Source organism: Schistocerca cancellata, chromosome 1 (genome assembly GCF_023864275.1).
Source record: "Schistocerca cancellata isolate TAMUIC-IGC-003103 chromosome 1, iqSchCanc2.1, whole genome shotgun sequence".
In the NCBI taxonomy this organism is placed as follows: Eukaryota; Metazoa; Arthropoda; class Insecta; order Orthoptera; family Acrididae; genus Schistocerca; species Schistocerca cancellata.
Genome location: NC_064626.1, coordinates 559,509,720 through 559,526,916, shown reverse-complemented (window position 1 = coordinate 559,526,916; position 17,197 = coordinate 559,509,720). Strand labels below are relative to the sequence as shown.

Sequence of the window (17,197 nt, the reverse complement as noted above, 5' to 3'; positions counted from 1 at the left end):
TTTCTGAGGAGATGTGAAGACCAATTTTAACTGCTTGTTTCTTTAGTTCAAGGATTTGCTCCCGTGCTTCTTCCATTGTTTCAGCAAACAGGGCCATATCATCTGCAAAAGCAATGCAATTTACTTTAAGGTTCTTCTTTTTGCAACCCAGTCTTATACCACTCTTAATATTTGTGTTCCATTCCCTGACTACTTTCTCAAGCGCACAATTGAACAGCAACGGTGAGAGCCCATCGCCCTGTCGCACTCCCATTTTTATTTCAAAGGGTTCTGATAGTTCGCCCATAAATTTAACTTTCGAAAATGTATTTGTAAGGGTCGCTTTTATAATATTAGTTGTTTTCTTATCCAAACCCATTTCTTCCAGAACTGATAACAGAGATTCTCTATCAATCGAATCATATGCTTTTTTGAAATCAATGAAGGAGATTACGTATGTCTTTGCCCTTGATTTTTGGTATGCCATAATGTTTTTGAGGTTTAGTATTTGTTCCGAACATGATCTACCCTTTCTAAAACCTCCCTGGTATTCCCTGATTTTCGGATCCAATTGCAGCTCTGCCCTGTTCAAAAGGACTTTAGAAAGAATCTTGTACGTTATATCCAGCAGTGATATTCCTCTGTAATTGTTGGGGTCTGTCTTCAAACCTTTCTTGTGGATAGGGTGGATGAGAGCTGTTCTCCATTCTGCGGGGATCTCTTCTTCTTTCCAGATTTGATCGAAAACACACTTTAGGGATGTAACTGCATTTTTGTCAGCCTTTTTCCATAGTTCGGCCACTATTTGATTTTCTCCAGACGCCTTGTTGTTTTTAAGTTCTGAAATGACCTTCTGTAGTTCTTCAGTCGTCGGTGGTTCTGAATCCGGCTTCTCACGGTTGTTTGGAATGGATTCAAATTTGTCAAGGATGAGTTCACAATTCAAGAGTTTCTCAAAGTAGCCTGCTAGTATTTTGCAGTTTTCCGTGTTGTTGTGAGCGATGGTCCCATTTACATCTCGAAATTGGAGGGTGGGTGCTTTGTATCTTGACAACCTTTGTTTGAAAGTTCTGTAAAAGCTCCTTGTGTTGTTTTTTGCAAATTCTTCATCAATTTGGAGGAGAGTTTTGTTTTCGTGTGTCTTCTTAATACTTTTTATATCTTTATCTACCAGTTTTCTAACTGTACTGAAATTCAGTCTACTTTCTTCTGTTTTCTGTGATTGCCAATTTTGCCATGCCTGTTTCCTTGTTTCAATGAGGGCATCACATTCCAGCGACCACCAGGCATGTTTTTTTCTTTTTTTGTTAGGTGCTATCCGTTCAGCTGTAGTAATGAGGGTTTCCTTGATATCCCCCCAGCTTTGTGTCTGAATGGTTTCTGTTGCTTTTGTGAAATCTGATTTTAATATCTTTTCTGTGCTATACTTCCGACCCTTAATTTGTTTCATGTTGCGTTTCCTGTTTGGGATGACTTTGAACTTAATTTTAGAAAGGTAATGGTCTGAATCAAAGTTTGCACCCCTGAGTACCCTAACGTTCATGATTTCTTTGCTAGAGATCTTCTTGATTGCCACATGATCAAGTTGAAATTCCCCAAGGCTAGGATTTGGGGATACCCATGTCTTTTGTCTTTGCGGTAGTTTCTTGAAAGCTGTGGATTTAAGAATTAAATTGTGTGCTTGGCAAAGTTCTATTAGTCTCACACCATTTCTGTTTGTTCTCTTGTGTGCAGGATAGTTTCCAACTATTTTCTTATGTCTTTTTTCTTTACCAATCTGTGCTTTAAAATCTCCAAGAAGAATGATGATGTTTTTATCTGGAATTTTCTGAATAATGTCATCTAGATGATTCCAAAAGGCCTCCACTTTTTCTTTGTTTTTCCTGTTATCCTCGTTTATAGGGGCATGTGCATTGATAATTGTGTAGATTTTGTTTGTGCTTGTGAATGTAAGACTTGAGATTCTTTCTGATTGGGAATCAAAGCCAACTATTGAGTTCAAGATTTGTTTGTTGATTATAAAGGCTGTCCCAAGATGTGGTACATTTTTCATTACTCTCGGTCCCACTTTCCCTTTGTATATCCTAAAACCTTCGGAATCGAAGGTATCTGTATCCATGTATCGTGTTTCTTGAATGGCTGTTATGAGTATGTTGTGGTTCTTTAGCGTATCTCTTAGATGTTTTAGTTTTCCGGTTTTCAACAATGAGTTTGCATTGAAAGTTGCTAGGTATGTTGATTGCCTATACTGAAATTTGGATGAGATTCAAAGACACTCCGACTTGTCTTTGTGCAATGTTGCAGACTCCCCAGAATCCGAATGTCTGCTGACGTACTGGCGTACGGTGGATCGTCCACCTGGGGTAAAATAGTTTACATCACACACTTCCATGATTGATGAAAGTTATTTTGGGTGTGGCCCAAAGGCCACAAAATGTACAACCAAGATTGTTAGTCCTGGAGGTAGTTCTTCCGCTCTCTCTGTCGTTGGGAATCTGAACTTCCTCTTCCGCCTTTGAGACCGTTGACCAGGTTTCACCTAGTAACCCTAGGCAGGGGCCCTTACAGGGTGCTACCATCCGGAGCCAGATGGACCCAGGTTTTTTTTAGCGAGGTGTTACTCCTCCCCCTCCTCCTTCCTCATCACTTGCGAAATGAGGCCCCGGACTTGGGACCGGCAGTGGTGGAGTTGTAATATTCATACATTAAATGAAAGTAGATATTTACATGGTTCTGGAAAGGTATAACAAATTGATGTTTGTAATGCATTGTAATTAGAATATGAGCTCAAAATCAGGGGTCAATCATTATGAAATGAATAACAGTAGTATATTTTCCCTATCACCAACTTTTCAGCCAGAAGCACAACCACTGAGGGCATACTTGTACAGATAACAGCTATGCTACAACAGGGGTGGTACAATGTCATCTTTTCAGGTGAGTCTTGGTTCTTAGTACAGCTATGTATCCCGATTGCATTTCTCATTGTCATATGGGTACATCACCTGGCATGATGGTATGGCATGCCACTGGGTACACAACATGATCACCCCTGATTCTCGCAGCTGGTAATTTGGACAATAGGCCTTACATTTTTGACATGTTAAGGCAGTAGCTGTGCCCAATCTCTGAGGTCTCCATGATGTTATCTTTCAATAAGGTAACACAAGACTACATGTTGTCTGTTCTGTCCTGAACATCGATACAGAGGGTCTTTGGCTGCTGCCATCGGCCTGCACATTTTCCAGATCTCTCACCCAACACAAATATCTGATCAAAGGTCGCCAACAGAGTGGCACATCATCACTTGCCAGTTGCTATGACTGATGAACTCTGACACAGAGGTGAAGCGATATGGAACAACATACCAATATCTGTCATCAGAGCTCATTCTGACTCGACACCCAGCTAACAATACAACTTCTATCACTGCCAAAGGTGGCATACCTGTGTCATAAACTTTCCACATTGTATACCTCTAAATCACCTACAAACAGTAAAATTCCCTTTCTATACTTCTCCACAGACTGTCCCAAAAACGTGTAAAATGCAGGAAAGTGTAATGTGGGAAAGCATAGGAAACACAACAAGCAAAAATGAATAAATTACTCTTACTCCCATTCTCTTTATATTATTGAGAATATGAAATTCCGTCTATTTAAAAAATGGTCTATTTAAATTTTGTCTATTTAAAAAAATCTGAAATAATTGTTTTGGTTTCCTCCACAGTGTACAAAGCGACAATTACAAAGGCAGTAGGTGAGTGCTGACATACACAAATGCATGCGCAGGTTTCCCACTTCATTCCAATCGTGTTGAATGATGTAAATAAAACATGGAAGCAAAAGTCTTTCACGAAACCACATTAAAAAAATATTCATGTTCTAATGTGACACTTATGATTGATAATGATTATAAAATTGCAGTAAATAAAACTTTTAACAAAATACTGATTAAAACACTGATGTTGGTAGTCTTCACAAACAGAGAACCACAGCCACAAAATTTATAGCTTGTTGCTGACAAGAATGTTACTTGGTTCAGGGACATCCTGGATGAGAAAAAGGACAGAAATTGTTTCCATGTTATGGACCACATCAAGGAGGAATGTTTCCATCTAACATCATGTTGTATGAACCTAAGACAGCAAGCATAGTATGGATTAGCGTATGTCATGCAGAAGTAACAATGACTCATGAAACCCCGTTATAGAGACAACTATCTTCAGAAATGGTGTTTATTTGCATAAATGACTATGAAATTATAGTAAAGCTGTTGTAATACAACGTTATGAGCAGAAGAAGTTTATAGGGGCATGTGCATTGATAATTGTGTAGATTTTGTTTGTGCTTGTGAATGTAAGACTTGAGATTCTTTCTGATTGGGAATCAAAGCCAACTATTGAGTTCAAGATTTGTTTGTTGATTATAAAGGCTGTCCCAAGATGTGGTACATTTTTCATTACTCTCGGTCCCACTTTCCCTTTGTATATCCTAAAACCTTCGGAATCGAAGGTATCTGTATCCATGTATCGTGTTTCTTGAATGGCTGTTATGAGTATGTTGTGGTTCTTTAGCGTATCTCTTAGATGTTTTAGTTTTCCGGTTTTCAACAATGAGTTTGCATTGAAAGTTGCTAGGTATGTTGATTGCCTATACTGAAATTTGGATGAGATTCAAAGACACTCCGACTTGTCTTTGTGCAATGTTGCAGACTCCCCAGAATCCGAATGTCTGCTGACGTACTGGCGTACGGTGGATCGTCCACCTGGGGTAAAATAGTTTACATCACACACTTCCATGATTGATGAAAGTTATTAGGCCACAAAATGTACAACCAAGATTGTTAGTCCTGGAGGTAGTTCTTCCGCTCTCTCTGTCGTTGGGAATCTGAACTTCCTCTTCCGCCTTTGAGACCGTTGACCAGGTTTCACCTAGTAACCCTAGGCAGGGGCCCTTACAGGGTGCTACCATCCGGAGCCAGATGGACCCAGGTTTTTTTTAGCGAGGTGTTACTCCTCCCCCTCCTCCTTCCTCATCACTTGCGAAATGAGGCCCCGGACTTGGGACCGGCAGTGGTGGAGTTGTAATATTCATACATTAAATGAAAGTAGATATTTACATGGTTCTGGAAAGGTATAACAAATTGATGTTTGTAATGCATTGTAATTAGAATATGAGCTCAAAATCAGGGGTCAATCATTATGAAATGAATAACAGTAGTATATTTTCCCTATCACCAACTTTTCAGCCAGAAGCACAACCACTGAGGGCATACTTGTACAGATAACAGCTATGCTACAACAGGGGTGGTACAATGTCATCTTTTCAGGTGAGTCTTGGTTCTTAGTACAGCTATGTATCCCGATTGCATTTCTCATTGTCATATGGGTACATCACCTGGCATGATGGTATGGTATGCCACTGGGTACACAACATGATCACCCCTGATTCTCGCAGCTGGTGATTTGGACAATAGGCCTTACATTTTTGACATGTTAAGGCAGTAGCTGTGCCCAATCTCTGAGGTCTCCATGATGTTATCTTTCAATAAGGTAACACAAGACTACATGTTGTCTGTTCTGTCCTGAACATCGATACAGAGGGTCTTTGGTTGCTGCCATCGGCCTGCACATTTTCCAGATCTCTCACCCAACACAAATATCTGATCAAAGGTCGCCAACAGAGTGGCACATCATCACTTGCCAGTTGCTATGACTGATGAACTCTGACACAGAGGTGAAGCGATATGGAACAACATACCAATATCTGTCATCAGAGCTCATTCTGACTCGACACCCAGCTAACAATACAACTTCTATCACTGCCAAAGGTGGCATACCTGTGTCATAAACTTTCCACATTGTATACCTCTAAATCACCTACAAACAGTAAAATTCCCTTTCTATACTTCTCCACAGACTGTCCCAAAAACGTGTAAAATGCAGGAAAGTGTAATGTGGGAAAGCATAGGAAACACAACAAGCAAAAATGAATAAATTACTCTTACTCCCATTCTCTTTATATTATTGAGAATATGAAATTCCGTCTATTTAAAAAATGGTCTATTTAAATTTTGTCTATTTAAAAAAATCTGAAATAATTGTTTTGGTTTCCTCCACAGTGTACAAAGCGACAATTACAAAGGCAGTAGGTGAGTGCTGACATACACAAATGCATGCGCAGGTTTCCCACTTCATTCCAATCGTGTTGAATGATGTAAATAAAACATGGAAGCAAAAGTCTTTCACGAAACCACATTAAAAAAATATTCTTGTTCTAATATGACACTTATTATTGATAATGATTATAAAATTGCAGTAAATAAATCTTTTAACAAAATACTGATTAAAACACTGATGTTGGTAGTCTTCACAAACAGAGAACCACAGGCACAAAATTTATAGCTTGTTGCTGACAAGAATGTTACTTGGTTCTGGGACATCCTGGATGAGAAAAAGGACAGAAATTGTTTCCATGTTATGGACCACATCAAGGAGGAATGTTTCCATCTAACATCATGTTGTATGAACCTAAGAAAGCAAGCATGGTACGGATTAGCGTATGTCATGCGGAAGTAACAATGACTCATGAAACCCCGTTATAGAGATGACTATCTTCAGAAATGGTGTTTATTTGCATAAATGACTATGAAATTATAGTAAAGCTGTTGTAATACAACGTTATGAGCAGAAGAAGTTTATAGGGGCATGTGCATTGATAATTGTGTAGATTTTGTTTGTGCTTGTGAATGTAAGACTTGAGATTCTTTCTGATTGGGAATCAAAGCCAACTATTGAGTTCAAGATTTGTTTGTTGATTATAAAGGCTGTCCCAAGATGTGGTACATTTTCCATTACTCTCGGTCCCACTTTCCCTTTGTATATCCTAAAACCTTCGGAATCGAAGGTATCTGTATCCATGTATTGTGTTTCTTGAATGGCTGTTATGAGTATGTTGTGGTTCTTTAGCGTATCTGTTAGATGTTTTAGTTTTCCTGTTTTCAACAATGAGTTTGCATTGAAAGTTGCTAGGTATGTTGATTGCCTATACTGAAATTTGGATGAGATTCCAAGACACTCCGACTTGTCTTTGTGCAATGTTGCAGACTCCCCAGAATCCGAATGTCTGCTGACGTACTGGCGTACGGTGGATCGTCCACCTGGGGTAAAATAGTTTACATCACACACACCCATGATTGATGAAAGTTATTTTGGGTGTGGCCCAAAGGCCACAAAATGTACAACCAAGATTGTTAGTCCTGGAGGTAGTTCTTCCGCTCTCTCTGTCGTTGGGAATCTGAACTTCCTCTTCCGCCTTTGAGACCGTTGACCAGGTTTCACCTAGTAACCTTAGGCAGGGGCCCTTACAGGGTGCTACCATCCGGAGCCAGATGGACCCAGGTTTTTTTTAGCGAGGTGTTACTCCTCCCCCTCCTCCTTCCTCATCACTTGCGAAATGAGGCCCCGGACTTGGGACCGGCAGTGGTGGAGTTGTAATATTCATACATTAAATGAAAGTAGATATTTACATGGTTCTGGAAAGGTATAACAAATTGATGTTTGTAATGCATTGTAATTAGAATATGAGCTCAAAATCAGGGGTCAATCATTATGAAATGAATAACAGTAGTATATTTTCCCTATCATCAACTTTTCAGCCAGAAGCACAACCACTGAGGGCATACTTGTACAGATAACAGCTATGCTACAACAGGGGTGGTACAATGTCATCTTTTCAGGTGAGTCTTGGTTCTTAGTACAGCTATGTATCCCGATTGCATTTCTCATTGTCATATGGGTACATCACCTGGCATGATGGTATGGCATGCCACTGGGTACACAACATGATCACCCCTGATTCTCGCAGCTGGTAATTTGGACAATAGGCCTTACATTTTTGACATGTTAAGGCAGTAGCTGTGCCCAATCTTTGAGGTCTCCATGATGTTATCTTTCAATAAGGTAACACAAGACTACATGTTGTCTGTTCTGTCCTGAACATCGATACAGAGGGTCTTTGGCTGCTGCCATCGGCCTGCACATTTTCCAGATCTCTCACCCAACACAAATATCTGATCAAAGGTCGCCAACAGAGTGGCACATCATCACTTGCCAGTTGCTATGACTGATGAACTCTGACACAGAGGTGAAGCGATATGGAACAACATACCAATATCTGTCATCAGAGCTCATTCTGACTCGACACCCAGCTAACAATACAACTTCTATCACTGCCAAAGGTGGCATACCTGTGTCATAAACTTTCCACATTGTATACCTCTAAATCACCTACAAACAGTAAAATTCCCTTTCTATACTTCTCCACAGACTGTCCCAAAAACGTGTAAAATGCAGGAAAGTGTAATGTGGGAAAGCATAGGAAACACAACAAGCAAAAATGAATAAATTACTCTTACTCCCATTCTCTTTATATTATTGAGAATATGAAATTCCGTCTATTTAAAAAATGGTCTATTTAAATTTTGTCTATTTAAAAAAATCTGAAATAATTGTTTTGGTTTCCTCCACAGTGTACAAAGCGACAATTACAAAGGCAGTAGGTGAGTGCTGACATACACAAATGCATGCGCAGGTTTCCCACTTCATTCCAATCGTGTTGAATGATGTAAATAAAACATGGAAGCAAAAGTCTTTCATGAAACCACATTAAAACAATATTCATGTTCTAATGTGACACTTATGATTGATAATGATTATAAAATTGCAGTAAATAAAACTTTTAACAAAATACTGATTAAAACACTGATGTTGGTAGTCTTCACAAACAGAGAACCACAGGCACAAAATTTATAGCTTGTTGCTGACAAGAATGTTACTTGGTTCAGGGACATCCTGGATGAGAAAAAGGACAGAAATTGTTTCCATGTTATGGACCACATCAAGGAGGAATGTTTCCATCTAACATCATGTTGTATGAACCTAAGACAGCAAGCCTAGTACGGATTAGCGTATGTCATGCGGAAGTAACAATGACTCATGAAACCCCGTTATAGAGACGACTATCTTCAGAAATGGTGTTTATTTGCATAAATGACTATGAAATTATAGTAAAGCTGTTGTAATACAACGTTATGAGCAGAAGAAAAGATGCTACTAGAGTCACTATAATCAGATCATTAACGCAGAGACTCAGCATACTTTCCTACCCTTCCAAACACTGCAAATCCATAATACAGGTGGCTGTGGCACAACATAGCGACAATGAAAATTTTGGTTCCTTTGCTAGCTCTTTGTTACGTGATCAGTAACAATGTGTGCAGTCTCCATTTTCTGCTTTGTTCCAAGACTAACTTTGAGCAGGAATATGGTGTACTTTTGGCAGAAATCTATATGAAAATCAATGTTAAAGGTCATGATAACATCAAAGAAAACATGAGAAATGTTGCAACACAGAATTTATAATGGTGGGAAAGCATTGTTTTGAGAGAACAGGACTTCTTTTGGAGCCAAAAAAGAGAATGTAAACAATAGGAAAAACATAAACTGTGGGAACATAAAAAATGTAGTTGTACTGTATAATCATGTGCTCTTCCTACTGCATTACTAACTCAGTATAAATAAAATGCTGGTTTTTGCTACACTTTGTCGTGTTTCAGTTTTTATGGACAGCAGTGTATTTGTAAAGTTAAGTTTTAAATGACTACAAGGAAGGTCTAAAACTTGAGACCTAGTGGATTCAGCTTGACATTATTCTCTGCTGGTACAGTTTTGTAAATATCTGTCAGCCTGTTAGAATGCTGAGTGTCAAAGTGGTTGGTTCTATCTGAGAAATGAGATAAACCTGAGGTAATTTTGCACATCATTTCAGATTAATGCTTTGCTATCTAATTATCTTCGGTTCCAAAATTCATGGTGAAAATATGGAAAACAGATGAAAATACGTAATGAAAATTATGTTTAACAAAGAAATTTGATGAAAATACATAATGAAAATTATATTTAACAAAGAAATTTGATTTCATGAATCCAGTGCCTCGTTAGAATCAAATACAGCAAACTAAATGTAAAATCAAACCAACAAACTGTTTTAGCATGAAGGGTATATGTGTAACTTGCTGCTCAGTGGTTAAGGACAAGACTATGAATCCTTTGATCCTTCATCAGTTCCAATATATCTTATTGCTACCAATGTGAATTTTACTTCTTGCTGTACTCTGTATGAAATTTATTGAGTTGTATCACGATACAGATTTTGTGTTGAGCTTGCTGCGATGTTACATTTTCCTGAATGAACTTGTTGTCATTTCAACGCTATCTTGCAGGGTTTAGTAAAGTGCTGTAGTGTTCAAAGAAAGCTTCAGGTTGGCAACTAACAAGGGAACATCCCCATCGCACCCTCCTCAGATTTAGTTATAAGTTGGCACAATGGATAGGCCTTGAAAAACTGAACACAGATCAATCGAGAAAACAGGAAGAAGTTGTGTGGAACTATGAAAAAATAAGCAAAATATACAAACTGGGTCGTCCATGAATAAGATAGGTAATATTAAGGGCTATGTGAGGCGACGAGCTCCGTGGTCCCGTTGTTAGCGTGAACAGCTGCAGAACGAGAGGTACTTGGTTTAAATCTTCCCTCAACCGAAAATTTTAACTTTTTATTTTCAGTTTATGTGAAAAACTCTTATGTTTTCATCAATTTTTTGGGAGTGATTATCACATCCGCAAGAAAACCTAAATCAGGCAAGGTGGAAGAATCTTTTTACCCATTCGTCAAGTGTACAAGTCAGGTGGGTCGACAACATATTCCTGTCATGTGACGCACATGCCGTCACCAGTGTCGTATAGAATATATCAGACGTGTTTTCCTGTGGAGGAATCGATTGACCTATGATCTTGCGATCAAATGTTTTCGGTTCCCATTGGAGAGGCACGTCCTTTCGTCAACTAATCACACGGTTTTGTGGTGCGGTCGCAAAACACAGACACTAAACTTATTACAGTGAACAGAGACGTCAATGAACGAACGGACAGATCATAACTTTGCAAAAATAAAGAAAGCAAAATTTTCAGTGGAGGGCAGATTTGAACCTAGGACCTCTCATTCCGCAGCTGTTCATGCTAACCACGGGACCACGGCACTTCTCGTCTCACATTGCCCTTAATATTGCCTGTCTTATGCATGGACGAGCCAGTTTGTATATTTTGCTTATTTTTTCATAGTTCCACACAACTTCTTCCTGTTTTCTCGATTGATCTGTGTTCAGTTTTTCAAGGCCTATCCATTGTGCCAACTTATAACTAAATCTGAGGGGGGTGCAATGGGGATGTTCCCTTGTAAGCTACATACAGAACAAACACAACATTCCATCAGTAAAGGGATGTTTGGTTTCCTGCTATAGGCTTTGATTTTATGTCAGATTAGCAATGATATGCTCTACATTAACAAATAAAACTTATTAGTTCCTAGTCAACTGAAATGTTTACCTGAGATGTAAAAACATTAAGATATAAGCAGTCTTCTTCTCCAACAACTTTCTGCCTATCATCATCAAGCTGCAGACAGTTAATCTTCAACCGTGATGCATCCCATATGCCTTGCCATGGTTTCACCGGTACAGGTTCCTTCAAGAATAAAAGAACATTAGAGATTTTTTATATAAATTAATTGCGTATCTTGATCATGTGCTCTATCTAGCTACCTTGGGTAGCTTCAGTGTTTTGGGGACAATACAAAGGGAAGGGTAAACAGATAAGAAGATGTCGCTAGGTGTCAGTCATGAGAAGGAAAAGCCATAATGGTGATTATCAGGTAACTGGTATTTTAAAGTCAAGTATTGGTTTCAGCCTTCCCACCTGTGATTTAGAGTCTTTTTGGAAGTTCATAGCATAAATAAAGAGGTTTAACTTCTATCACTGATAGAAGGAGATGACAGAGAAATTGCAACATTAACACACTTTACCATTTTAAGAACATCATTTAGGAATCTTTGGAAACAGATACACACTTCTAGATAAACACATGCAAATAGTCAACAAGGAGCAGTCATTATTAGTGCAAAAATTGGAGTTAAGTACTCGGCTTGCTAGATAATTGAACATTGTGATGAACAGCTCTCACAATGAAACTTCCTGGCAGATTAAAACTGTGTGCCGGATTGAGACTCGAACTCGGGTCCTTTGCCTTTCGCAGGCAAGTGCTCTTCCAAGGACAGGGCGTGAGTCATGCTTGGGGAAGCTCAGTTGGAAGAGCACTTGCCTGTGAAAGGCAAAGGACCTGAGTTCGAGTCTCGGTCCGGCACACAGTTTTAATCTGCCAGGAAGTTTCATATCAGCACACACTCTGCTGCAGAGTGAAAATCTCATTCTGGAGACAGCTCTCAGAATGCTGTGTGATGTTAGTCAGTCTGGAAATACACAACTTAAGTACTCTTCACAACTTACATGCCACAAATAGGAAATGTCTTAAGCTTCATTAAACAGCTGACATAAGGTTATGCAGACTCAACTGGAGACTAGTGGACACTATACTGTTGACTTTCAGTCAGATAATTGTGGTCAAGGACATCTAACGTTGTTGGTGTGTCATAATTTGAGTTATTTCCCGTATTAAAGTTCCAAGAACCCATTGGATGTCATAATGCAACAGCATAATTTGTGGACCAAACTACCTCTCGTCATTCAAATATGAAACTAATAGCAAATGGTTTATATGAACAGACTGATGAAATGTTGAAAATTAAATATACTGAGTGGGTATTCCAATTAGTCACACATTCAAAATATTTAGAGAAAACTTAAAAAAGAACACAGAATGCACTTCATACACAAAAAATTAAATTATTTGTTAAACACTTTCCAACAGCATTTTTATCCCTAATGTTGTAAAAAAAATCAAAACCAATGCAACAGTTTAGACTGCCATACCAAGAATAAAGCAAAAGTAATATGGTGTGTTACTAAACTGGAAAAAAATAAAACAATGACAAAAGTCAAACTGAGTTTTTGGACTACAGCTATGACACAAATAATTACACACAGAAAAAATTAACTATCAAATACAACGATAACTTGCTCACACAATGGGAGCAAACATTGAACCTACTAATAAACATGTAAAAACAAATGCTCCCTGTAAAAGTATCTTTTGACGTTCCTCCTTCAGTCCAGTGTGCCTGGTGCTCTGTCTAGTGTCCAATGCACATGTTCACAGACTCAGTACTTGTTCACAGACTCAATACTTCTTTTTGTGGAGTTCTGCTGCTGCCCCTCTTGCATTTTCAGTAACTCCATTGCAGAAATCCAGGCTCTGCTGAGTTGGTACCCAGTGTGACGACTCTATAGACTCTCTTATAATACTGTCACCAATATCTGGGGGTCTATGCCAGAACCCTTGTTCCAACATAGGTCATGGAGTAATTAAGTTCCAGACAGTGCCTGGGAATGGCTGATTTAGTTACCAGTCTTAGTTAGATGTGCCACTAATGTTCTTTGCATCTTATGGCCACTGTCCTAGTTGTTTGGCCAATGTACAACCTGTCACCTACGTGAAGTATATTATAAATTCCTGGTTTTCATAGTCCCAGGTCATCTTTCACATTTTCCAGTAATCCTCTTATTTTTGTAGATGGACAGAACACCATTTGATATTATGCTTCCTGAGAATCAGTGTGTGTAGAATTATAATACAAGACTGTGATCAAATAACCCATCTGCTTTCCTTTTGGCCAGTACATTCAGAAAAGACAACTGGCCATCCTTTTCCAGTTCCATGGAGTATGTAATATTTGGGATGTGTGCACTAAGATATCCCAGAAACTCACTGAGCCACTCGCTACCATGAGGCCACATCACAAAGGTGACATTCACATACCTTAAGAAGCATGTTGGTTTGAATCTAGCCATCACTAATGCCTCCTTTTCAAAACTCTCCAAGAACATATTGGCAACCAGTGGAGAAAGAGGGCTGCCCATGACTGCACCTTCTGCCTGCTCATAATCTTGAACCCATCCAGAAACTAAGTTGAGGTCAATATAATCAAGTCTAATAGAACATCACTGAATTTCTCTGTAATCAGTTCCAATGAGATTCTCAGTGGCATTCTAGTGAACAGGTAAGCAGCATCAAAACTGACTATTACTGTGTATCAGATTCTGTGATATGCAGTTGCTAGTTGGTCTATACGCTGCAACAAGTCCTCTGAGTTGCAGATGTGGTGATTAAACTTCCCCACTTATGGGAACAGCTGTTCCAGATTGGTGATTACACTTCCTCACATATATGAACAGCAGCTTCTTCAAGTACTTAACTGTTAAGTACATTGATGAACCAAAGCTGGTGACAACTGAGTGCAGTGGCATGCCCTCTTTATGTAATTTCTGCAGGCTATCTTGTCTCAGTAGAAGTGATGCTCTCGATCATAGTTGTTTGATGACATTGTTAGGCATACCAGTTTCCTTCAAGAGAGCCCTGAATGTCTTGCCCACTTTGTCCATAGGATCACATTCCAAAAGTCTGTTTTCAGGATACTCCAGAACTTGAGACATTCAATTTTGGAGGCTTTACCTTGCTGAGCACTTTGTAGGCCTCCCAGCAAAATTCTTCTACCAGATTTGGTGGTAGTGTATGGGCTACTTGCTCCACTGCACTGATGAAACCTGTAAAGGGCACATCTCTATGAGTTGATGCGAAGTTCTGCCACCTGCTGAGTACCTTGAAAGTGGTGTCATCACACTGCTTGCCACTTAGGATAATTACATTGTGAGTGTCTTCCATCTTTCTTACTCATAAGGTCAAATTTTGCAGACTGATATGCTGAGGCATTATTCTTGGTCTATTCCACTAGAGTCCTAGAGCCACTGTCTACATTGTCCCTATTTTCACCTGTTAAGGAGGCTGCCGTATACAGGTGACTGTCTATCTTGTCCCAATTTTCACCTGTTAAAGAGGCTGCCACATACAGGTAAAGGTGTAAAAGCTCCCTGTCAACAACATTTAACCTACACCATGAATCTCGAATCCTCTCTCTCACAAGTGTCTCACTCACCCGATGTTTTTTCTTGTCCTCCACTCTGGAGTTGATTTGGTTCTTAATCCTGGTAAAGTATCTGAATATCATTCTTCAGACTTTACCTGTAATCTATTGACATTTTGAGGTGTCAGGTGTCCTGCCAGGTATCAGTGCTATTCATGCATGATATTTTGACAACACAAATTGTTATCTTAATCAGTGACTGCCCATCAAGTGGAACAGGCCCAGTATTTATATATATGGCCTTTATCCTGCGTAGTCAGTTCCAGGCATTCTGTCTGTAGTCTGCTCCCACTAGCAGCAGCCTTAGGCATTCCCTCTTCAGTCTGGTGCACCAGGTCGAGCTCTGGCATTTCATTTTGAGTCCTGTGTGATTAACCGCATTCTGGCAGTTCATTTTAGGGCTAGTGTAGTTCCATATGTTCCCTTTGCTGGAGCGGACTGCAGGCAGAATACCTGGAACCAACCAAGGAGGTGTAAGGCTGTAGGTATAAGTACTGGACCAATTTCCCTCAACAAGCCCATCTCAGGTTGCAACTGGTGAAGAAAAAAAGTCATGTTGTCAAAATACTGTGAATGAATGACACTGATATCCAGTAGAATATCTGACATTTAAAGACGTCATCATATCACTGGGAAAGTGTGAAGAATTACATCAAGAAACTCTACTGGGAGGAGATGTACTGAAATACCAAGAAACTGGACAAAATTTGACAGAGATGAGGGAGGGTACTGAATTCTTTCAGCTCCCTACTCAGATGTCAAGAAGGTGACATAGTGTCAGTTTGCACCAGGATTGAGCATCACATCAATCCCAGAGTGGTGTACAACATCAAATTTTGTGTCTACATGACATTTATGAGAGAGAGGATTAAAGATATGCACCATAGGCTAGATGTCGAAGTAGGGAGCTTTTATATCTTCACCCATACATGGCAGCTTGCTTAACAGGGGAAGACTGGCACAGGGTAGGCAGTGCCTCTCCATCTCTAGTGGAGTGCAGAAAGAAGAATTCCCCACCATGCCAGTGAGTGAAATTTGACTGCCTGAGTAAGAAAGCATAGCAGATGGAGGATATTCTCTCACTGTGATTAACCTAAGTGGCAAGCAGTTTGATGAGACCACTTTCAAGGTACTCGGCAGGGAGCTCAACTTCGCAATGACGCCTAGAAATTTTCCCATTTCAGGTTTCATCAGTGCACTGTAACAAGTAGCCCAAGATTTCTACCATATATAGGAGAAGAAACTTCCAAAATCGAACATATCAAATAATGGGAAGCTTGCATTCAAGAGACTCTAGAAAGACAGCAACATCATGGCATTTCCAGTGGACAAAGGCAACTCCAGAGTCATTTTGCAGCAGTCTGACTATGATGAGAAAGTGTGTCAACGTCTGGAGGCCCCTGCATACAGACTTTGGAATGTGACCTTATGGACAATGTGGACAAGAAGATCAGGGATCTCTTGAAGGAAACTGGTATGCCTGACAAGGTCATCACACAACTATGATCAAGAGTGGCAATTCCAATGGGACAATATCAGCTGCCAAAAGTGCACAAAGAGGGTGTGCCACTGTGCCCAAATGTAATTTAAACTAGCACATAAATGTACTCAAAAGCCAAGTAATTAAAGAAACAGCTGTTACCATATTAGGGGAAGTGTATTCACTGCATCCACACTTCAGAAGACTTCTTACACCACCTCAAGCAACTACATATCACAGAATTTGATATAATGGTCAGTTTTGATGTCTCTCTGTCCACCAGGGCACCACTGAAGGACACATTGGATCTGTTTGCAAAGGTATAAACTGATCTCAATTTATATTCTGTGTCTCCACTGGCTGCCAATATAATGAGGTGAGAAAAGTCAATGGATAGTGATATGCACATGTACAGATGGTGGTAGTATTGTGTACACAAGGTATAAAAGGGAGTTGTTATTTGTATTCAGGTGGCTGCAGAACGGGAATTAACAGACTTTGGATGCTGAATGGTAGTTGGATTCAATTTTCTGAGATCCACAGTGTCAAGGGTGTGCCAAGAATACCAAATTTCAGGCATTGCCTCTCATCAAGAACAAAGCAGTGGTTGACAGCTTTCACTTAATGCAGCAGCATTAGCATAGATATGTTAATGCTAATACACAACCAACCCTGTGTGATATAACCGCATAAACCCATGTGGGATGTATGATGAACATAAACGTTACGAAAGCACAGAAAAAT

General features: G+C 39.5%; 1 protein-coding gene across 1 annotated transcript in view; it reads right to left on the bottom strand.

Annotated features, from left to right (window-relative positions):
• LOC126180959 (esterase FE4-like) overlaps nt 1–17,197 on the bottom strand; it is a 166,063-nt gene that overhangs the window by 109,244 nt on the left and 39,622 nt on the right. Inside the window, exon 4 of the mRNA XM_049924733.1 lies at nt 11,426–11,563. Within this exon, the coding sequence (XP_049780690.1) occupies nt 11,426–11,563 (138 nt within the window). The remainder of the gene's footprint in view (nt 1–11,425; nt 11,564–17,197) is intronic.